At 63.6% G+C, this 22,824-nt stretch overlaps 3 protein-coding genes across 5 annotated transcripts in view; 1 reads left to right on the top strand and 2 right to left on the bottom strand.

Annotated features, from left to right (window-relative positions):
- IL4I1 (interleukin 4 induced 1) overlaps positions 1 to 19,312 on the bottom strand; it is a 29,792-nt gene extending 10,480 nt beyond the window's left edge. The window contains exon 1 of one of the 2 annotated variants that reach the window (XM_089318895.1): positions 18,826 to 19,312. In XM_089318895.1, coding sequence (XP_089175021.1) covers positions 18,826 to 19,291 — 466 coding nt within the window. In that variant the 5' untranslated portion in view covers positions 19,292 to 19,312. The remainder of the gene's footprint in view (positions 1 to 18,825) is intronic. The other variant, XM_051841660.3, reaches the window with a different exon arrangement.
- NUP62 (nucleoporin 62) lies at positions 128 to 18,958 on the bottom strand. Of its 2 annotated transcripts, none has more exons than XM_051841666.3 (2): positions 18,826 to 18,958; positions 128 to 3,497 (listed from the first exon to the last, which is right to left on the bottom strand). In XM_051841666.3, exon 2 carries the CDS (start codon positions 3,431 to 3,433, stop codon positions 1,871 to 1,873), a length of 1,563 nt encoding a protein of 520 aa, XP_051697626.1. In that variant the 5' UTR covers positions 3,434 to 3,497; positions 18,826 to 18,958; the 3' UTR covers positions 128 to 1,870. The 2 variants fall into 2 exon arrangements, with proteins under 2 accessions (XP_051697626.1, XP_008251901.1); XM_008253679.5 differs by lacking the exon at positions 18,826 to 18,958 and adding an exon at positions 16,766 to 16,908.
- ATF5 (activating transcription factor 5) lies at positions 18,761 to 21,677 on the top strand. Its single transcript, XM_051841676.3, has 3 exons — positions 18,761 to 18,900; positions 20,006 to 20,296; positions 20,978 to 21,677. The coding sequence occupies exons 2-3, from the start codon at positions 20,119 to 20,121 to the stop codon at positions 21,613 to 21,615; spliced, it is 816 nt and encodes a 271-aa protein (XP_051697636.1). The 5' UTR covers positions 18,761 to 18,900; positions 20,006 to 20,118; the 3' UTR covers positions 21,616 to 21,677.
- Positions 21,678 to 22,824: the final 1,147 nt, after the last annotated feature.

The following is a 22,824-nucleotide window of genomic DNA, read 5'->3' as shown; positions in this document are numbered from 1 at the left end:
GCAGTTCTGGCCATTTGGAGTGAACTGGTGGAGGGAAGACCTTTCTCTCTGTCCCTCTCACTGTCTGTGGCTCTATTTCTCAAATAAAATAAATAAAATCTTTAAAAATAAAATAAAGGAAAGCAACTGAGTTTTACTCATGTTTAATATGTGAAACGGGAGTATATACACACGCACACCAGGGAAGCACGCTTGGGATGGCGTCGTGGCACAGGTGCCAGCCGCTGCCCGTGCCGCCGGCATCCGGTACCCATGGCACTGCTCTCTGCTCAGTGGGAAGGCAGCTGGGGTGGCAGCAGATGGTGGCCCAAGTGTTGGGGTCCCTGCCACCCAGGTGGGGGGGGGAACCTCTCCCTCTGTCACTCTTTCAAATGCATATATTTTTTAAATGCCCATTTTTTTCCCCCTAGGAAGATTGTGTGGCCTTTGACAGGGACAATCTGAGCTCGCGGGCTCAGTAACATTGCTCCACGGATGTCGAATGAAAAAACGCAGGCAGGAAACAGACCACTTTTCTAGGGCAGGAGCGCGGGCCCTCCCCGTGGTCAAGGCCGGGAGAGGGCAGCAGCGCTCACGGAGGCTGGCGGGGTCTTCCTCCTCCCTGTTCTGTGGCTGCTGCCTGCAAAGTTGTGTTGGCCTTCAAGGCCCCAGATGGTTCAACGTAAACAATGACTTGTGATCTTGACCTTGGGAAGCTTCTAGAAAATGGGCCACAGGGCTCCGAGGTGTGAGCCATGGAGCGGGTGAGGCCAAGGGGCCGGGACCCCCGTCCCCAGGAGGAGGGAGAGCTCCCAGCAGCTGGCCGGGCCGCACCTGGGAGTCGCCTCTCCGCCCGAGCCCTCCAGCTAGCCCCAGCGGAGGAACGGAGGCTGCTCCACCGGGGCGAGGGCAGGCAGTGCGGTGCCAGCGCCCGCGTCACCCACAGGTCAGCACAGACCCAAGACTGTTCGCGCCTGTCGGCCGGAGGGCGCCAGCACGGTGGCTTCTGGGAGCTGCTCGCTCTCGACCGCCTCACCCTGACGTTACACAGGCACGGCAGCTGTTCATGTTTTTATTCAGGAAGGCGACACACAGCGTGGCTATCGTAGAGAATGCAAAGCACACACACAGGACACTGGGCGGCGACACGGGGACCTTGGCGGGGCTCAGGGCCCCTGCGTGGCCACCGCGGCCACCGCAGCAGGCAACACGGTGGACCAGCGCTACGCCAGGTTTCATCTTCGTCCTTTGCTCATTCAGCAAAGCTGACTGGGACTGTGCTGGGGACAAAGGGGGACAGAGTCAGTCCCTGCCCCCGGGAGCTCAGTCTACCAGTGAGACGGGGGCCAACAGTCGGCACAAGACGCACAGCCAGTCCTCCCTGGCACAGGCTCAGTGTGCCATGGGGCCGGCCGGGGCGGCGCCCTGGAAGAGGGGAGGCCCGAGGGCCCACCTGGACGGGGAGCGGGCACAGGGAAGCCCCCCGGGCTTGGGCCTCGCCTCAGCTGAGCAGCCCCTCCTTGCGGGGAGCAGTGTGTCTGGGCGGAGCGCACGGCTTAAACCCCACACGGGGCAGAGGGCAGCCTGCCCACCTCAGCACTTCCACTGTGCTGGGCAGAGCGGCCGGCGGCAGCCTCTCCTCTCCGGCCTCAGCGCCTCTGTCGGGGGAGGGCGAGGTGGGTGGCAGTGGGTGAAAGGGGCCAAAGACACAGGACTCAGACACAGAGCCGCCCACCGGCTGCTGCCCGCCCGCCCAGCGGCGCTCGGGACACTTTCTACGCATTCGCTGGCGGGCAAAGTCAAACCACAGAACACTTCTCTCCACAGCACAATCGCTTCAGAGAATCGGCCCCCCCGGCCACCAGGGAGCGCCGCGGCCCCGGCCCGGCCGTCAGTCGAAGGTGATGCGGAAGCTGCGCTCCTGCTCCTTGCGCCGCCCCTCGCACACCTTGGTCACCTCCTCCACCTTCCGCTGCAGCAGCGCCGAGTTCTGGTCGATCCACTGCAGCGAGTCCATGTGCGCGTTGAGGATCTTGCAGATCTGCTGCAGGGGGTCGCTGGTGTCGGCGGGGCCCCCGGACGTGTTCAGGTGCTCGATGATGTCCTTGAGGTCCTGGGCCATGCGCTTGAGCTGCGCGTCGATGTTCTCGGCCAGCTTGTAGGTCTTCTCGCGCTCCTCGTCGGCGTGCTGCAGGCACACGGCCCCGCTCTGCTCCTTCACCCAGCCCTCCAGCGGGCTCAGCAGGTCCTCCAGCTCCTTCTGCTGCGACAGGATGAAGTCGAGCTCCTGGTCCAGCCGCTTCTGGTCCAGCTTCACCTTCTCCACCTGGCGGTGCAGGCTGGTGATGCGCTCGCCGTTCTCGACGAGCGTGCGGTCCCAGGCGTTCACCTGGGTGGCCTGCTGCAGGAAGTGCCGCTCCTGGTCCTCCAGCTCCAGGCTCCACTTGTTGATGAGGCTCTCCAGCTGCGCGTAGGTCATCGCGGGGCTGCCGGCCGCCCCGGTGGCTGCGCTGGGGGCCGCTGGAGCACTCGCGGCGGCCGTCGTGTTGCTGGGGACCCCGGCCGGCGCCAGAGGTTTTAGATTCAAGGCGAAGCTGGTGGTGGTGGTGGTGGTGGTGGTGGCAGCAGCGGACGTCACCGTGGAGGTGCCGGCAGCTGCTCCAGGGGCCTTCAAGGTGAAGCCCAGCGTCCCAGGCGCGGGCGCCGCGGCGGTGGTCGCTGGGGCACCGAGGGAGAGCCCCGTGCCGGTGGATGAGGTGGGAGCCGCGGCTATGGAGGCAAAGAGGGTGGGCCCAGCGTTGGAGGTGGCGGCGGGCGTGGGCGCGGCCGGCTGGCTGGGCCCTGCCCCCGTGGCCGCTGGCGTGGCTGCGGTGAAGGGAGACCCGGTCAGCGCCGTGGGCTGGGTGGCCGAACTCCCCACGGAGCCGATGTTGAAGCCAGACGTCCCCGTCTGCGAGGAGCTTCCCCCGGTGAAGGAGAACCCTCCGGATGTGGTGGCGGGGGCCGCAGGCGTGGTGGTAGAGCCGAACACAAAGCCGGTGGGAGCTGTGCCCTGGCTGGAGGTGACGGTGCCCGACGTGGCACTGGTGAGGGTGCTGCTGCCGAGCCCAAAGCCACTGGGGTTTGCTGTGGCTGAGGTGGCCGCCGTGCTGCCCAAGTTCAGCTTCGGGGCGTTGAGACCTAGGGAGAAGCCGGTGCCTCCGGAAGCGGGAGTCGTGGTGCCAAAACTGAACGCCGGGGTCTGGGCTGCTGGCGCTTGGGTCGTGAGAGAGAACAGCCCGGTGGAAGGGGTGCTCGCGGCCGCAGGGGAGGGAGTCCCAAAATTAAACCCGCCAGAGCTAGACGTAGAGAAAGAGAACCCCGTCGCCGGCGTGGTGCTGGTTGCTGTCTTTGCGGTACCAAAGGTGAACCCGCCTGTGGGGGCCCCAGTGCCTCCAAAATTAAACCCGCTCATGGCTCCAGCTCTGGTCGGCAGCAGCTGCTCCGGCTCCCACAGCCAACCTGATGAAATCTGCAAACTGGGAAGATTTTTAAAGCAGAGGAAGGGACATGATCAGACGGCAGTCTCGGCCAGCAAGGTGGGAACACAGCAGCCCCTCCCCCTGTTCTGCGTAACCTACACCGGCCTCGCGCCCGCGGACGCAGTGGAGCTGTTCCCAGGGAGCAGGACCAGACGACGCTGTGCCAGCGCTCCCCGGAGGTGCCAGCGGCTGGCCCTGACAACTGGGAAGCATGGTCTGATCCGCTCGGGCCGCTCTGGGTGCTGTTCTGGGCTTCACAAAGACAGACGTGGGCCCAGAAACCGGGGCGTGGCTGCCGAGGGCCCAATGCAGGCCCGCGCCTCACCGCTCAGCAGGAGGGATGCACCACAGTGCCTGGCGCCAGGCTGAATCAAGGCCGGGGTCAGCCGCTCAGCGCCCTCCCTTCCCTGGAGCAGGAGACGGTGGGCACCGGTGGGCAAGGCAAGACGCAGGTGAGAGGACAACGGCACCCAGAGGCGCCAGGAGCCAGCACACCCCCGCTTGCTTTAAGCTGACAGCACTGAGGAAGGGGCGTGTGCGGGGGCGGGACAGGGCTATTTCCGCACAAACGGTCACACTTGGGACGTGGGTGATGAGGGGCCCAGGAGAGCTCACTCACAACTGCCCCAAGGCGGGATTCCTAAGCCCCTCACCCGGCATGGAGACGGACCACGGGCACCCCCGCGTCCAGCCGCGGGAGACAGGCCGGGCAGAGGCAGCTTCCAGTGCGCAGCTCACGTCGGAGACGGACGAGCGCCCCACCTCCACTGCACCTGCTGCCTTCCGCACAGACTGACTTTTGGGAGATGGAGAATTCTGCGGGCTCACTTCCCAAATGCCTGCAAAGGCCAGAACTGGGCCAGGTCAAAGCTGGGAGCCAGGAAGCAGGTCTCCCCTGTGGGGGGCAGGGACCCAACTACTCGGGTCATCACCAACATCCCCCAGGTCTGCACTGGCAGAAGCCAGTCAGGAGCAGAGCTGGGGAACACCCAGGGCCTGCATATGAGGCGCAACCATCTTAACGGCTTCCTACCCGCCCCTTCCCCCACCCATACTCCTGCGGCAATGACACCAGGGTCCCTAGTGCTGGACCTGCCTAGTCTAAGCTAGAGGACCGCAACTAGCTGCCCAGCGGCAACACCCGAGAGCACGTGGTCAAGACAGCCGCGCCCCCGCGGAGCCCGTGTCTCATTTCCAGCTCTGGCTCTGGCTCTGGTTCCTGGCCGACCAGACTCCAGGAGGCAGGGATGGCTCCAATCACTGGGCTGCCGCCACGCACCTGGGAGAATGGACTGGGCTCCCAGCTCCGGCCCTGGCCCCAGCGTTACAGATCGGGGGCATGAACCAGCAGATGGGAGTGCACACACTTGCTCTGCCTGCCAAAGAAGAAGATCCCCCTGTGGCGGGATCCTGGCCGTGACATTCTCACCAGGGTTTTCTGGGGGTTCCTGAGAAAGGTCCTCAGAGGCCGCAGCAGGTGTCTGGGCCCCAGCTACCTCCTGCGTGACAGGACCACCTCCTCCCTGTGCAGCGTCTCAGGCAGGGGCTGCCACAACCAGTAGCTAAAAACATCCAAACAGCTACACCTACACGTCTGTTCTCAAGAACTCAGCTCCAGAGAGCACTTGCTATTAATAAGTTACAGCTAAAATCCCCCAAGGGCACTTATAAAAAGCTCTTTGTGGGGCTGGCGCTGTGGCATAGTGGTTAAAGCCACTGCCTGCAGTGCTGGCATCCCATATGGGCACCTGGTCGTGGCCCGGCTGCTCCACTTCCTACCCAGCTCTCTGGTGTGGCCTGGAAAAGCAGGAGCAGATGCCCCAAGTCTTTGAGACCCTGCACCGGCGTGGGAGACCTGGAAGCTCCTGGCTTCGGATCGGCGCAGCTCTGGCCGTTGGGGAGTGAACCAGTGGATCAAAGACCTCCCTTTCTCTCTGCTTCTGCCACTCTGCCCTTCAAATAAACAAATAAATGACCTGCACTGTTTCTCGCCCCTGACCTTGGTACCCAGGGCCCTAGTGGGCATTTCGGCACTGAACCAAGGAACGGGAGCTCTGCCTTTCAAAATGCGACAGCCTCGTCGGTTCCTGCCACCCAGGGCTCCGTGCCTAAGGGCACACGTGTGGACCCAGCCCTGCTCTACACCATCACGAGCTCCTCCTCACCCCTATAAACAAGTTTTGGGGCAGGTACAATGGGCAGCAGGTTCAGTCAGGGCAAACAGGGAGGGCAAGGGCCTGGGAGTGGGCAGAGGCGGAAGCAGAAGGCAAATCGGGGGCCCAGGGCCTTGGGGGCTGGAGACAGTGGGTGCAGTAAAGGGTTGGGGGGCTGGAGACAGTGGGTGCAGTAAAGGGTTGGGGGGCTGGAGACAGTGGGTGCAGTAAAGGGTTGAGGGGCTGGAGACAGTGGGTGCAGAAAAGGGTTGGGGGCTGGAGACAGTGGACGCAGTAAAGGGTCAGCCCAGGAGGCCTGGAGAGGCCAAGCCCTGCACATCCCAAAAAGAGGAGCAGCCTCCGCAATGTTCTGCCCGAGGGTCAGTGCTGACAATGCTTAGCCACACAGGCCACCACACCTACTGGACTGACAGTGAAAACCTAAGGCTTCGGGGCGCTTCTCTGGCCGGTGTTCCCACGTCACGCTGTGGCGAAGGTGACACACAATAGGGACTCCACTCTGAATTCTGAACTCCACTCCTAGGCCGGTGATATGCAACAGGATCCTCCCCAGTGGCGCTGGCCAGCAGTGACCAGCAGGGCAAACAACCAGAGGCGCACACACGGCTTCTAGGAGCTGGGAAGACAGGACACACGCTCCCCAGCTCTAAAGGAGCCAGCCCTACGGACGCACTTTAGACTTCCAGAAGCGTAGAATACACACTGCTTTCAGCCACCCAGCCTGCTAGCCACAGCAGCTGCGCCAACCTGACGGCAAGGAGGCGGCAGCAGAAAGCACAGAGTTGGACGGGAAAATGCACCTGCCCGTTGGGGCTGGAAGGGGATGGAGCCACAGGTCAGCTGCGGAAGGAAGCGTGAGGTGCGATGCTGCAGCCCGGGCATCCCCACTGCTGGGGTGACTGCCAGGGACACTGGGAGACGGAGGACGTGGAAGGTGTCAGCTCCCCGGTCTCGCTCCCTGCTGTGTCCTCAGCACCCAGCACTCGATAAATAGCCAGGGTCAGGGTCAGCCTGACTGGATGAGGACACTACCTGCCGTTACCCAGTGCCACCGGCAGGCCCAGCTCTGTGCCAGGAGCACTAGGCCACGGCACACGGAATGAGCAACAGGCCACAGCTGTCACGGGGCCAGCCAACGGCCCCAGCACGGGATCCACGTCCTCCGGCACCTACACTGACCACCGACCACCAGCCGGGGGGCAGGGATGCTCCACTGAGCACGTCAGGGTTAGGTCTTGGGGGTTCCCAAGCAGATGTGCGGCTGAGGGAGCCCCAGATGGCAGGGGGAGGGGTGGAGCCGGGGCAGAGGCCTGACGCCGGGCTGCCTTTACCTCTCCCCTCTGCGGCCTGCATGACCCTTCAGCTCTGACCCACATCTGCCGCCGACACTCGCTAACAAGCTCTGTGCCCTCGGGTGGCAGGGAGCCCAGCAAAGCTCACTCCCCAGGACTCCATGACGGTGGGTGCTGAATCCGTGTGCCCTGAGGGGCTGCGGGGGCCGTGAACACTGTGGGCACGCGCTGACTTAGCAGCAGGCCTGTGGCCTTTTCTGCTAGTCTCCTGGCCCAGCACAGCTCAAGGTGGGGAGCAGGCTCTGCCCCTCCACTCCCAGCCTTGGGCTCACTGGCTCTAAGCTCACCCCCTGTGCCTTGGTTTCCCCATCTGCAGGGTGATGAACTTAGCTGATGAGGGTCAGGCTCCTGCCATTCAGCTGACGGCCACCTGGTGGTGCTGCAACCACACTGAGCCCAGAGGACACCAGGAAGCACAGGGCCAAGAGCTCTCTGCAGAACCTCCTCTCCCCCACTGCCCCCACCTCCCCCACGGGAAGTCGCTGCTTAGCAATGGAGTGAAGAGGGCCGTGGGACCAGACACCAGAGAAGGGCAGCAAAGGAGATGAGAGCGCAGGTGGGGATTGAGAGCCTTGTGAGGCTGATCCAGGGTTGAGGCTCCAACATCTTCCCCCACCCCCGGGTGTCTGGCCCACACCTTGGCTGTGTCAGGGCAGGCACTCCCTGTCCGCGTCCTGTCCACGTCCTGTCCCCTGCCCACCTGGGCATCTTCACTGGCCTTTGCCACCAGCACAGTAAACCCTGTATGTCAAACAGCTGCTCCCTACAAACCCAGCTGTTCTTAAACATCCTGTGCAAGCGCCGGTTCGAGGCCCAGCTGCTCCGTTTGATCCAGCTCCCTGCTAATGCACCGGAGAACGCAGTGGAGGATGGCCCAAGTGTTTGGGCCCCTGCTACCTGTGTGGGAGTCTTGGATGGAGTTCCAGGTTCCTGGCTTTGGCCTGACCCAGCCCTACGGGGAGTGAACCAGCGAATGGAAGATCTCTCTTCTTGTAACTCTGCCTTTCAAATAAATAAATATTTTTCTTTAAGATTTATTTGGAACTCAGAAGTACACAGAGAGAGCAGAGACAGAGACAGAGAGAGAGGTCTTCCATCCGATGGTTCATTCCCCAACTGGCCACAATGCCCAGAGCTATGCCGATCTGAAGCCAGGAGCCAGGATTTTCTTCTAGGTCTCCCACGTGGGTGCAGGGTCCCAAGGACTTGGGCCATCTTCCACTGCATTTCAGGCCACAGCAGAGAGCTGGATCGGAAGTGGAGCAGCTGGGACTCAAACTGGTGCCCACATGGGATGCTGGAGGCAGCAGCTTTTTGCAACAAGACAGTGCTGGTCCCATAAATAAATCTTCAAAAAAGGGGAGGGCAGGGGAGGGGAGGGAGAGGAAGCACTGTGGCCTAGCGGGCAGCCACCACCTGCACTGTCTGCAGGTTCGAGTCCCAGCTGCTCCACTTCTGATCCAGCTCTCTGCTATGGCCTGGGAAAGTAGTGCAAGTTGGCCCAAGTGGGAGACCCGGAAGCAGCTCCTGGCTCCTGGCTTGGGATCAGCCCTGCTCCAGCCGTAGCAGCCATCTGAGGAGTGAACCATGGATGGAAGACTTTCTGCTTCTCAGTAATTCTGCCTTTCAAATAAATAAATGCATCTTTAAAAAAGCCAGCAAGCCAGCCAGCGTCTCCCAGTGCTCCATGGATGCGACACCCAGCTCCAGCTTCTGACCACTTTCCTGCTAACGGCAGCCGCGATGGCTCAGGTGAGCGTGGCCCCTGCCACCCACTGGGGACACCTGGTTTGAGTTCCCGTCTCTCAGCTCCAGCTTCGTCCTGGCCCAGTCCTGACTGTGTGTGGGGGGGCCCATGAAGGGGAGACAGCTGGGTATTTCTGGCCAGACCAGCGTGTGGATTCCCAGGGGATGGGCCGCAGCCTGGCGGTGGCCTGGGCTCTCTCTCCCGCTGTCACACAGCCACGCTGCCTGTGGGCACAGTCTGCAGCTTCCCCCGCCCCTCTGTCGGGCCGTCTCTCCACACAGTACCAGGGAGGGCGGATGGAGCCGCCTGCCGGCGTTCGACCGCCCTCAGGATTCTGCCCGTCTCTTCCAGCCCGTTCCTCCCCAAGCCTTTCAACCGCCCAGGTCTAGGAGACAGGCAGGAACAAGCGTGCACCTGTCTGTGCGGGTGGCTCTGCCTGCCTGCCGGCCCCCTCCGCCGAGTCACAGGAACCCTGGCTGCATGCGAGCTGGGTGACTAAGTTCTCAGTGTCCCCGTGCCCAGGTGCCCCAGTCCTCAGCCGACCCAACGACACACGCGTTTTAGAAAACCGCAAGTTCACCGTGTGAGCAAGGCCTCAAGTTCTTGGGATCCCCATAAAAAGGTACAGAGAACACCGTGTGCCTGTCTCGCCCAAGTCTCACGGCCACCCGCTGCTTCCCAGAGGGCCTCTCGGTGCATTCCAGCCTGCAGGTGCACCCCCTACCCCCTCACCTACACGCCCACGCCCACCCCCACACTTACACACCCTCACATATCCCCACCCCACGCCCCCACTCAACACCCAACACCTCCACTCACACACACATACACCTACCCCCACCCCTGCCCCCGTCTACACCAGGGGCAGGTGGGAGACTCACTGCTGGGCACCGCTCCCACCTGGCTGAAGCACCTGAGGCATCTCCTGCAGGACAGACAGGGAAAGCGAGGCTGGGAGCGGCGCCGACCCGGCCAGGCACAAAGCCCCGCCGGCCACCTGCTGCCCAGCACCGTCTCCGGGACGCAGCCTCCCACGCTTCCCTCTCCCTTCTTCCTCTTGCAGTCCCTCCCCGGCTAATCGGCAATTACCCTCTCCTCCGCTCCCGAGGCCCGCAGACACCTGGAGGGGCTCATGGGGTACAAACAGCAACTCCCCCACAGGAGCAGGAGCAGGCACGGAGGCGGATCCCAGAGCCCCTGCTCCTAGTGCAAAACACCAGGACGGGAGGGGATGGAGGAACACTCTGCCTGGGGCCCTTTTTGTTAAGAACTGTTTGGTTTCTTTCTCTAGTATCCAGAGCTTTTATCCTCCTCAACCTAACTACATTACAAAAGGGGGGGGGGGGGTGCTGTGGTGCAGCAGGCAGAGCTGCCGCCTGCAGTGCCGGCTTGAGTCCCGGCTGCTCCTCTTCCGATCCAGCTCTCTGCTGTGGCCTGGGAGAGCAGTAGAAGATGGCTCAGGTCCTCGGGCCCCTGCACCCGCGTGGGAGACCCGGAGGAGGCTCCTGGCTGCTGGCTTCGGATCAGCACAGCTCTGGCCACTACAGCCAACTGGGGAGTGAGCCAGCAGATGGAAGACCTCTCTCTGCCTTTCAAATACATAAATAGATCTTAAGGTCTTCCTTTGCCGTTGGTTCACCCTCCAATGGCCACCGCGGCCGGCGCGCTGCGGCCGGCACACCGCACTGATCCGGTGGCAGGAGCCAGGTGCTTCTCCTGGTCTCCCATGGGGTGCAGGGCCCAAGCACTTGGGCCATCCTCCACTGCACTCCCGGGCCACAGCAGAGAGCTGGCTTGGAAGAGGGGCAACCGGGACAGAATCCAGTGCCCCAACCGGGACTAGAACCCGGTGTGCCGGCGCCGCAAGGCGGAGGATTAGCCTAGTGAGCCGCGGCGCCGGCCCATAAATAGATCTTAAAGAGAGAGGTGCTGCCCGGGAAACCTGCACCTCGTACCAGTGCACCCGGGTCTGGGCCCGTCTCCTGGCTTCTGCCCCAGCTCCCTGCTCATGTGCATGCTGGGGGGCAGCAGGTGACACCCACGTGTGAGGTCCAAGCTCCTGGCTCTGGCCTGGCCCAGCCCTCACTGTTGCAGGGCCTTGGGGTTGAACCAGCAGTGGAACAATGCATTCATTAAGAATTGTTTCTCGAGCCGGCGCCGTGGCTCAATAGGCTAATCCTCCACCTTGCGGCGCCGGCACACCGGGTTCTAGTCCCGGTCGGGGCGCCGGATTCTGTCCCGGTTGCCCCTCTTCCAGGCCAGCCCTCTGCTGTGGCCAGGGAGTGCAGTGGAGGATGGCCCAGGTGCTTGGGCCCTGCACCCCATGGGAGACCAGGAAAAGCACCTGGCTCCTGGCTCCTGCCATCGGATCAGCGCGGTGCGCCGGCTGCAGCGGCGGCCATTGGAGGGTGAACCAACGGCAAAGGAAGACCTTTCTCTCTGTCTCTCTCTCTCACTGTCCACTCTGCCTGTCAAAAAAAAAAAAAAATTGTTTCTCTTGGGGCAGGCGCTGTGGCGCAGCAGGTAAAGCCGCCGCCTGCAACACCGGCATCCCGTGTGGGCGCTGGTTTGAGCCCCAGTTACACTACTTCCAGTCCAGCTCTCTGCTGTGGCCTGGGAAAGCAGTAGAACATGGCCCAAGTGCTTGCAACCCTGCATCCCTGTGGGAGACCCGGAGAAAGCTCCTGGCTCCGGTGAAGCCCAGCTCCAGCCGTTTCAGCCATTTAGAGTGAACCAGCGGATGGAAAACCTCTCTGTAACTGTGCCTCTCAATCAAATCATTAAATAAAAAAATCTATATTCTTAAAAAAAAAAAAAAAAAACAAAGAAACAAAGCAAGCCGAGGGGAGGGGCTGACTAACCTTCTCCCCAGGGAGTGTGGGGAGAGCCACAGAAAGGCTCCTAGAGGAGGAAGACAGTTTGGTTTTGAAAGGTGAGTGAGGGCAGGAAGCCGTGATGGGCATCCGTCACTCATCACCTCGTTCCAGGCGCCGGCGCAGATGGGGGAGGCGGCAGGACAGCACAGGATCTGCACCAAGACCCAGGGCTGATGAGGCCGGCACAGATGTTCAGGGACAGAGCCTCCCCAGGAGCGAGAGTTGGGAGTGGAGCGGAGCATCCACGCGGGGCTGCACCCCTACGGGCACACCTGGCTCTGCTTCTGAGTCCAGCCCCCCGCTAGTGTGACCCTGGGAGGCAGCAGCGGCGGTTCCAGTCGCGGGGTCCCCATTACTCACATGGAAGACCCGCTCCCTGCTTCCACCTGACCCAGGCCAGACTCTTGCGAGCACCTGGACAGCAAACCAGTGATGGGAACGCCGTTTCTCTCTCAAATAAAACAAGCAAACGCACACTTCAAACCTCCTAGGGCGGCACTGGTAAACTGTGGGCAAGTCGGAACCCTTGTGCAGTGTTGGTGGCACAGAAATGACACAGCTCACAAAGCTACAGCACTTTCCCTCTCCCGGGTCCTGCTGCCGCGAGCACGGAGACCTGCTGGGGCCGGCACCTGGCCTACGGCTGACAGCGCCCGGATCCCTGCTGCCCGTGCGGGAGACTTGGTCAAGTCCTCGGCCCCCAGCTTCAACCTGGCCCAGATGCAGCCACTGTGGGCCTCTGCAGAATGAACCAGCGGATGGGAACTGTCTCTGCCTTTGTTATTTTTTAAAGATTCATTTATTTGAAAGGCAGAGTTACAGAGAGGCAGAGAGAGAGAGAGAGGTTTTCCATCTGCTGGTTCACTTCCCAGGTGGCCGCAATGGCCGGAGCTGCGCTGATCTGAAGCCAGGAGCTTCTTCTGGGTCTCCCACTTGGGTGCAGGGGCCCAAGGGCTTGGGTCATCCTCTGCTGCCTTCCCCAGGCCACAGCAGAGAGCTGGGTCAGAAGTAGAGCAGCCAGGACTCAAACCAGCGCCCATATGGGATGCAGGCACTGCAAGCGGCAGCCTTACTGGCTATGCCACATAACCGGCCCCCTTCTCTGCCTCTTAAACAAAAAAAGAGGCATGCCCAAGTGCAGCCCGTTTGCTGTGTAAACTGCTCTCAATGTGTGTCCAAGGCAAAGACCACCAAGAAGTTCACCATTCAGAGGGCTGGCATTGTGGTGCAGTGGGTTCAGTTGCCACCTACTATGCCGTCATCCCATATGGGCACCGGTTTGAGTCCCAAATACTCCACTTCTGATCCAGCTTCCTGCTAATGACCTGGGACAGCAGTGGAAGATGGCCCATGTACCTGCACCCCTGTGGGAGACTGGAAGAAGCTCCTGGCTTCAGATCACCACAGCTCCAGCCATTGCAGCCATTTGGGAGTGAACCAGTAGATGGAAGATCTCTGTAACTCTGCCTCTCAAGTAAATAAATCTTTTAGAAAAAAGAAAGAGAGGGGCTGGCACTGTGGCACAGCGGGTTAATGCCCTGGCCTGAAATGCTGGCATCCCGTATGGACACCGTTTTGAGACCCGGTTGCTCCACTTCTTGTCCAGCTCTGTGCTGTGGCCTGGGAAAGCAGTAGAAGATGGCCCAGGTCCTTGGGCCCTGCACCCACGTGGGAGACCTGGAAGAAGCTCCTGGCTCTGGATCAGCTCAGCCCTGGTTGTTGCGGCCAACTGGCGAGTGAACCATCAGATGGAAGACCTCTCTCTCCCCCTCTCTCTGCCTCTCCTTCTCTCTCTCTGTGTAACTCTTTCAAATAAATAAATAAATCTTAAAAGAAGAAAAAGAAAACCTACGGGGGGGCAATGGAAGTCACACTTAGGAACAAAGTTATGGATGACCCAGCGATTCCTCTTGTAGATACACACACAGGAAAGCAGAACACAGCTGGCACACAGATGCTGACAGCGCATTACTCCAAGCAGCCAAACAGAAAGGCCCAAGCGGATGGACGGAGAGGCAGACGTTTCTACCCACACCCTGCAGTGTGTTCCATCCACATACAAGAGGTGTGAAGCGCCCATCCGGCTGCAGTGACGGCAAGGGCACGCGTGCGCCGCAGGGCCGTCAGGGCGAAGCTTCTAGAAAGGCAGACGCCTGGAGACAGCAGCTGCACCAGGGCCTGCCTGGGTGGGAGGGAGGACTGAGGGGACGATGGTCCTGCACTACCCCCCAGGTCACCAGCCAACCAGGGGCTGCCAGTCAAGGGGCAAGCGGCCAGCGGAGCGGCTGCAGGCGAGCAGGGAGCTCACCCCGAGGACGCTGGAGCTCCTAACAGGACCCTGCTCTCCGGGCTGGCTGGTGACCCGGGTGAGAACAGGCTGGGGTGTGGACAGAGTTTTGAAACCCCGCAGTGAATCGGGGCCACCAGGGCAGGCACAGCACACTGAGACCTGGAGAGGGGCTGAAGCAGGGGGCAGGGGCCGTGTCGGGGCAAGACCCCGCCTCACTCATCAACACCTGCTTCCCCAGGGGAGAGGCACCATGTCAGCGGGGGAGGGAGGGAGGGGTTGCCATGGAGAGGTTTCTCTGGGAACCAGGGAAAGCAGCCAGCGTGGGGGGCAGGGTGACGGATTCTGCCCCAGTCTAATGGCTACAGTAATATCTCAGGGACACAGGTCCTCTTTTCCGGGCTTTATCTGCACTGGTGGGAACTGGGGTCACTCCCCCTTCACAGATAAGCGCAGCGAGGCCTAGAGAACTTGAGGACCTTGCCCGAAGTCACACAGCTCACTAGGACTCTGACCACAGCCCGGCTCCCAGCTAGCCTCTCCTCGGTGCCACACAGCACCCCACCCACCCTCTGTGACACCCCAGGTCGTCGCACGACCTCCTGGGGCAGCTCAGCTCTCACAGAGGCATCCAAGGGGACTCCCACCCTGGGGCCCAAGAGGCTTGGAGTGAGGAGGGGCCCTGCTCTCGTCTGCCACCCAACTCTTCCAGCTGTGGCAGGGTGGGCAGGAGTCAGGGAACCCAGGGCCCTGCCCATGCACCTGCTGGGGGGGACCACCAGGGGGCCCCAAGTGTCCTGTGAGGCCTTTCCAGGGACACGTGCCAACCACAGGAGCGCCCAGCCCCTCCGGCTCAGAGCCCCTGGCTGATTAACCGGCTGCGGTTTCCCGCGTTCCTTCTGAATTACTCGCTGTCCTTTGAGACTGCGATCTCACAGGAAAAAAAAAAAAATCCAGCGTTTCCGTTTCCGTGGAACCAGCCGCTCCTGGACCATGGGCCAGCCCTAGACATCACCTGCGCCGTTCCAGGGGCCCAGGTACTCCTTGTGTCCCCGACACAGGCCCACGGGGCTGGGGGGACAGCTCTCACCTGCTGAGCCAGGTGCTGGTTCTGCTTGCACCCCCATTTCCCTGGAGGGGACAGCAGCACAGGCCACCAGGGCGAGTGACAGCAGCCAAGGGACGGAGCAACCCAGAACTGGCCCTGTCCTCTATCCCAGGCCCGGACCTGGGGCTCGGGGAGGAGGGTAGGCGGCACAACGGCCTCGCCAGTCCACAGCTGGAGTTCCGCCCTCCTCCTGTCTCCGTGTCACAGGTGCTGCGCTGGGTTACCCAGGCGGGCCCTGCGTACAGGCCCGCAGGTCTTTCCAGGGAGAGGCAGGAGGAGCAATGGGGGAGCCAGGCGACGGCACGATAGGAGGTGAGGAAGAGGCCCCCGCTGAAGGACACAGGTGGGCTCGCAGGCTGGGGACGAGCGTCTGCCCCGAGCCCCAGGAGCGCAGCGCTGTGCACCACCTCAGTCCCCTCCTTCCAGAGCTCTAAGGGAGCCAAGTGCGTGGCAACCTGTGACAGTAGAACAGGAAACCGAGAGAGGGTGACAGCAAGGATGCCCAGCCAGCTCGGCAGCGGGGGCCTGGCCTGGCTGTGAGCGCTCCTGCGGGGACTCTGAGCCGCCGGCCACGTGGCAGCCTGACCGCCTGCCCACCCCCACGCTGCCCTTTCTGCAGCGGAGCTGGCCTTGGCCTTCTGCCCTTGTTTGCCAGGACGCCCACCCCCAGCCCCTGCACCCTTGGTCTGCGTGACTGCTACCCTCCCTGACCCTGCGCAGCAGCCGCTGTATTGAATCTCCAACTTCTGCGCAAAAACAACTCTTTTGGGGGCCGGCGCTGTGGCACAGTGGGTTAACGCCCTGGCCTGAAGCTCCAGCATCCCATATGGGCACTGGTTCAAGACCCGGCTGCTCCACTTCCGATCCAGCTCTCTGCTGTGGCCTGGGAAAGCAGTGGAAGATGGCCCAAGTCCTTGGGCCCCTGCACCTGCATGGGAGACCTGGAAGAAGCTCCTGGCTCCTGGCTTTGGATCGGCGCAGCTCTGGCTGTTGTGGCCAATTGGGGAGTGAACCAGCAGAGGCAAGACCTCTCCCTCTCTCTGTGTAACTCTGACTTTCAAATTAAAAAAAAAAAAAAAAAAAAAAAAGAAATCTTTTACAAAAATGTCCTGACCACTTCCAAGGTCGCAGCCTGGGGCCGTGAGGGACAATTCTGGGGAGGAGGTGCCTGACCTTGCCCTCCAATACAGAACAAAGTGTGGACGGAGCGGGATGAGTGAACACGCACAGACCTTGCGCCCCGTCGGCGCTGGGCTTCACCCGCCCCACTTCCGGCCCCCAGCCCTGCTCAGGAGGGCAGCTCTCCTGGGCCACTGAGCCGGGCCCCAGACGCGGTGGAGGTGGGAGGTGTGCGGGCCGCCTGGCTCGGACCCGTGCTGAGGCTCGGGACTGGAACCTGGGTCCTGGCTGATGCAAAACTTGGGGCCCTTTCCATCACGCCAAGCGCTACCTTGACTGGGAAACACGGGGGGCTGCGGCAACAGCGCAGGTGACAGGGGAGGGCAGGCTGGATCCACACAGCTCGGCAAACCTGAGGTGTGAGCTGAAGGTCCAGGCCTGGAGCCCGCTCAGGGCCCCGGGCCCTGACGGTGGGCTCTGCGCGCCTCTCCTACTTCCTGGCGCCTCAGCCTGGTCTCCGCAGCTGGCCCACGCCCGAGGCTCCATTTGGATTCTTGGGGCCCCACACAGGGGCTGGTCCCCTCCCCCTCCGAGCCCCTTACCAGGCTGCGTGGGGCCTCTCCCTCATGCAGGGCTAAGCGGGAGGGAGCCTAGCCGTTGCCAGGTGCTCCTGGGCCCCCAGAGAATCCTCTCGCTCCTCCCAGCAAAGAGCCACAGCTGATGCAACCTGCCTGCAATCGGCCGCCTCACTCCCCGACAGGTGCCTCCGCACCAAAAAAGGAGTCCCAGCAGCCACGGCCCAGGAGTGAAGGGGCCAGCGCCCCAACCCCAGAGACCACGACCCGGGTGGCAGGCAGCTGCGGAGGCCCCACCCGCGCACTAGCAGCGCAGGGCGCTAACTGGCGTCCACTTAGCACCACTGAGTCAAGCTGCTGGGGGCGGGGGGACGCGGGGCTCTCCTGGTGGGCATCTGCACTTCCAGTTATTCAAAACAGCCCACCCAGCCACCCCCTCAAAGGCCGCGTACCAAGCTGCGCCATGACGCCAGCGTCTCATCCGTGCGCCGAGCCGAGCCCCGGCGGCTCCACTTCCGCTGCAGCTCCCTGCGGATGCACCGGGACGGCCGCAGAAGACGGCCCGGGCGCCTGGGCCCCTGCACCCGCGGGGGAGACCTGCACGGAGCTCCAGGCTCCTGGCCTCAGCCTGGCTCTGCCCTGGCCACTGCGGCCGTTGGGAGAATGAACCAGCGGATGCAGTAGCCCTCCTGTAACTGTGCCTTTCAAATAAATTTTAAAAAGCTGAAGCATTTTCCATAAAGTACCGAACGGTCTTCAAAACGGTCAAGGCCAAGTGTGGGGCCACCGCCACAGAGCAGGGGGGCTGTGGAGGCCCAACGGGGAAGAGGGGACAGGCGTGAAGGGAGGGCGGCGTGCCGAGGCTCCTGGCCCGGGCTGGCGACTAACGTGCCACAGGACCACGTTCGCGGGGGCGCTGGGCGAGGCCACACAGACTCGCTGTACACCTCTCAACCTCCCTGTCAACCTCCATCACTCCCAAGCACGGCTTATTAAACACCCCCTCCCCGTGCATAAGGGGGCGGGGGGCGAGATTACGTGCCCCCTCCCCGTGCATAAGGGGGGGGGGGAACGTGCCCCCTCCACGCCAGCGGCGTGGCCGCCACCCCACCAACACCTGCGCGTGCAAGTGGGGGAGACCGGCCAAGTCTCCCAGGGCAGCCATGGAGCCGGAACACACCCCCCACCACGGGAGACCTCGGCCCGGGAAGACCGGCCGGAGACCACGTGCTCAGAGTGGACAGGCCGGATCCCGGACGAACCGGGGCTGACCTCTAGGTGGAGGGGCGCAGGGTAGGAAGGCAGGCGTCTTCTGCAGCAGAGAACAGCCCCGGACCCACCGGGCTGGGGCAGGGCGGCCCCCAACCTCACGCCCTCCTGGGAACCGGCCGGAAGTGCGCGCCGCCCCCCGTTTCAGGCAGGGGTGGGGGGCGGCCGAGTGCTGTCTGAAAAGCAGTCCGGGCGAGCAGAGGCCAGGGGTCGGGGAGGGCAACAAGGCCCGAATGCCCGCGTCCACCACGTGCGGCGAGGCCGAGCAGGGTCCCCTAACCAGGACGCGGGCGCCTGTGTTCTGGATACAGCGAACTTATTCTGTTTAGAGAAAGGAGCCCGGAGAGTTCATTTTTTTTTTTTTTTTTTTTTTTTGCCCCGGGGCCCCGCTGGCAGGTCCGGGACCTGAGTGGAACGCGGGCTGACGGTGACTCCGGGCCACGCGGCTTCTCGGGGTGGGACGGCAGTTGGGGGGCACGGAGAGATCCGAGTGGGGCCGGCTGGAGAGGACCCCAAAACGCACGCAACACGGTGCGCGGCCGGACCCCCGAGCCCCAGGGACGGGGCCCCGCCAGACCCGAGGGGGGCGAGGGCGGGAGGAGGAGCCCCCGGGCCCCCGAGAGGCGGCCGCGCAGGGGCGGGGCGCGGAGGGATCCGCGGGCCGCGCCCGCCACCCGCGCTATATCTGTCCCCAGTCCCCCGGGCCGCCTCAGTCCCATCCGCACACCACGCTGCCGCGCCGCCGCTTCTGCCCGCGCAGCCCCGGCCATGGCTCTGTAGCCGCTGCCCCAGGTGCCCCCAACCCGCCCCGCGCTTACCGCGCCTGCGCCCTCCGCTCCCACCGTCTCGCTTCAGCCGAGGCCGCCGCCGCCTCTTCTTGCCGCAGCCATGGAGTGAGTAACCGCTCGCCCCTCCCTCTCCAACCGCCCTTCCCGCCCTTTCGCAGCTCGCGGCCCTCACGACCGGGCTGGGGGGTGGGGGGGACGTCAGCGTGGAATCACGGTCGCGCAGGCGCAGAAGAGGGAAGCTGGGCGGGCGACGGCGCATGCGCACTCGGCCGGAGCTGGGCCGGGGGGAGGGAGGGTGTTTTTCTAGAGGCTTTCGGGCCGCCCGCGTGCTGTTGCGCCTGCGTACTAATCCCCAGAGAAGCTGAGTGTTGTTTTTCTCTCCGTCCCTGAACTTTTGCATCCGCCTCGTACGCGTGCAGGGGCCGCTGTGAGGGACTGCGCATGCGCACCAATCCCCCAGCGGGCAGAGGCATGCGCGAACAATTGAACGGAGCATGCGCCTTGGCCCTCAGCCGAGAGCGCACGTGTGGAGGGGTGGGGGTTGGGCAGCCGCTCTCCGACAGTGCGCCTGCGCGCTCTCATGGCGCGGCTTCCCTCCTGTTCAATGACGCCCTTGCGGGGGCGGGGACTGGCTTAGATGGACAGGGTAGAAGGTGGGACTTAGGACTGGTTAGGACTGGGGTAGACCGTGGGTTCCCGGCTGTCGCGAGGGGCGGGGCTTGAGGAGGGGCGGGACCGACACTGCCCTTACCTGAGGGGCGGAGTTTCGATCCGGCAAGGAGGCGGGGCCTCGGCCCTGTCAGGGAGGGGCGGGGCGGTGGCGTCGCCTCAGGGAAGGGTGGGGTTTGAGTGGAAGGCAGCGATGGAGTGGGGTACAGGGGCGACTGCTCTGTGGCACGATCTGAGAGGATGGGACGGCTGGGTGAAACTGCCCCGGGGGCTGAATCTCGGTGGAGGAGGAGGATGCTGTGGGGGGGTGGGAGGGGCTTCAGGGAATTCCCCTGGGAGACCTTGGGTCTCTGCGGGAGGGGAAGGGTGGGGCTGGGGGACTCTGGGCAGGTTGCTCCCAAAGAGAATTCCCTTGGGAGTGGGTGGGGCTCGGGGCTTGGGGGGTGGAGACCCCCCATGGAGCCCCGTCGGTGTCCCGGGGACTCTGGCTGGTAGGCCGGGCTGGCCGCTGACCCCGCCGGCCCTTGTCGCCAACCTGCAGGTCCTCCGCCATCACCCCGGTGCCTGTGTTTGCCCCGCTGAGCAACCCGCAGAGCCGCCTCCCAGCCGCAGTCAGTGCAGCCGCCTCCACTGCCCCGCGCCTGTGCCACGGCCATGTCACTGCTGGCGACCCTGGGGCTGGAGCTGGACAGGGCCCTGCTCCCAGCTAGCGGGCTGGGCTGGCTCGTCGACTATGGGAAGCTCCCCCTGGCCCCCGCCCCCCTGGGCCCCTATGAGGTCCTGGGGGGAGCCCTGGAGGGCGGGCTTCCAGGGGGAGGAGAGCCCTTGGCAGGTAAGGAGGCAGGGGCGCGGTGGGGGGGGGGGGTTCGGGTGCTCACTGGCTAAAGTGAATGGGTGCAGGATGCCAGGCTGTGTTGGGTGCAGTGGGGACAGGATTGCTACCCTCCTGGACCTGGCGCTAGTGGGGGGGCGCACAGGGAGACCTGGCCCCCAAGAAGGCGCAGGTGGAGGGAGCAGCGTTCGCAGAGGCACTGCTGTGTCTGTGTGATTCGCGGTGGCTATTCCCTAATTAGTAAAGAAGGACTAGGGGGGGTGCGTGTGATGATCTCGCTCATGGGTTGATTGACTGGGTGGTTCCCCAATCGCTGGATTGGCCGGCTGGTGACTTGGTTGGCTGATGGTTGGCTGGTGAGTTGGTTGGTTGGCTGGTTGGTTTGTTGGTTGGCTGATGGTTGGCTGGTGAGTTGGTTGGTTGGCTGGTTGGTTTGTTGGCTGGTGAGTTGGTTGGCTGATGGTTGGCTGGTTGGTTTGTTGGCTGATGACTAGCTGGTTGGCTGGTTGGTTGGTTGCCTGGCTCACTGGTTTGGGGACTGGTCTGTTGGCTCCCTGACCGCAGGCTGACTGGTTGTTGGTTTACTGAGTGAATGGGACAGATCAGCCCGAGTGGAGTGGCCATGGGCTGGGGGCACGGAGTTGGGGGCTCAGGGCTCTTTGTGTCCCCTCCAATCCCCAGGGGACGGCTTCTCGGACTGGATGACGGAGCGGGTAGACTTCACCGCCCTCCTCCCTCTGGAGCCCACCGTGCCCCCAGGCGCCCTGCCCCCGCCCTCCCCCTCCGCCCCTGACCTGGAAGCCATGGCCTCCCTGCTCAAGAAGGAGCTGGAGCAGATGGAGGACTTCTTCCTCGAGGCCCCGCTGCTCCCGGCCCCCTCCCCGCCGCCGCCCGCCCTCCCCCTCCCCGTCCCCAGCTTTGACCTCCCCCAGCCCCCTGCCCTGGACACCCTGGACTTGCTGGCCATCTACTGCCGCGGCGAGGCCGGCCAGGGGGATTCGGGCTTGGTGCCCCCGCCCCCGCCGCCGCAGACCCCGCCCCCGCCCCCAGCCCCTCGCCCGGCCCCTTACCCCAGTCCTGCCACGGCCCGAGGGGACCGCAAGCAGAAGAAGAGAGACCAGAACAAGTCCGCGGCTCTGAGGTACCGGCAGAGGAAGCGGGCAGAGGGCGAGGCCCTGGAGGGCGAGTGCCAGGGGCTGGAGGCGCGGAACCGGGAGCTGAGGGAGCGGGCCGAGTCGGTGGAGAGGGAGATCCAGTACGTCAAGGACCTGCTCATCGAGGTGTACAAGGCGCGGAGCCAGAGGGGCCGCAGCAGCTAGGGCGGGGGGAGGGGCGGGGTCTAGGTGGACAGGGCGGGAGCCAGAGGGGGCCGCAGCCAGGGGGGCGGGGAGCTAAGTGTACAGGGCGGGAGCTAGGGGGGCGGGGGGCTAGGTGGGCAGGGCGGGAGCCAGAGGGGGCCGCAGCCAGGGGGGCGGGGAGCTAAGTGTACAGGGCGGGAGCTAGGGGGGCGGGGGGCTAGGTGGACAAGGCGCGGAGCCAGAGGGGCCGCAGCAGCTAGGGCGGGGGGAGGGGCGGGGTCTAGGTGCACAGGGCGGGAGCTAGGGGGGCGGGGGGCTAGGTGGACAAGGCGCGGAGCCAGAGGGGCCGCAACAGCTAGGGCGGGGAGAGGGGCAGGGGGCTAGGTGGGCAGGGCGGGAGCCAGAGGGGGCCGCAGCCAGGGGGCCGGGGAGCTAAGTGTACAGGGCGGGAGCTAGGGGGGTGGGGGGCTAGGTGGGCAGGGAGGGAACCAGAGGGGCCGCAGCTAGGGGGCGGGGGGCAAGATGTACAGGGCAGGAGCCAGAGGGGCCGCAGCTAGGGGGCCGGGGGGGCTAGGTGTACAGGGCGGGAGCTAGTGGGGCGGAGGGATAGGAGGACAAGGCGGGAGCCAGAGGGGCCGCAGCTAGGGGGAGGGGCGGCCCTAGGTGTACAAGGCCCTGTCCCGGCCTCTCCTGCCCTCTGCCCTCCCCAGGCTCTTGGGATCTTTGGCTCCAGCCCAGACTCCCATTCGCGTGCAGGGGTGCGGGGGAGTGGGGCAGGGAGGTGAGGGGTCCACAGAGTAACAGGGGCCCAGCCAAGCTCCGGGAGGGAGCCAGGTTCCCAGAGCTGGTGGATGGGTGGGTGAGGGGCCGAGATGGTGGCTGGGGGTCGTTTTAGCTCCGGGAGAGAATCAGTGTTGTGTGAAGGTGTTGGGGGAGGGGCAGCATCTGGGGGGTGGGTAGGGGCGGATCCTTGGGGTGAGAACAAATAAAACGCAGAATTTCCCGGGGCCGTGAGTCGTCTCTCTTTTTTAAAAAATAAACTTGTCTTTTTAAATTTTTTTACTTAGTGATTTCTAGAGATTTATCTGTTTGGGAGGCAGGGTGACAGAGGGGAGAGACAGGGCGAGGTCACAGCGCTGGTCACTCCCCCATGGGGGGAGCCATCCTTGGAACTGCAGGATCTCGGTGAATTTTCCCACGATCCAACAGGTCTCCCTGTCCTTCCGGGTG

Source organism: Oryctolagus cuniculus, chromosome 18, assembly GCF_051225735.1.
Source record: "Oryctolagus cuniculus isolate XC-2025 breed Fujian yellow rabbit chromosome 18, ASM5122573v1, whole genome shotgun sequence".
Taxonomy (NCBI): Eukaryota; Metazoa; Chordata; class Mammalia; order Lagomorpha; family Leporidae; genus Oryctolagus; species Oryctolagus cuniculus.
The sequence above is the reverse complement of the archived record's forward strand: the minus strand, read 5'-3'. Positions and strand labels throughout refer to the sequence as shown.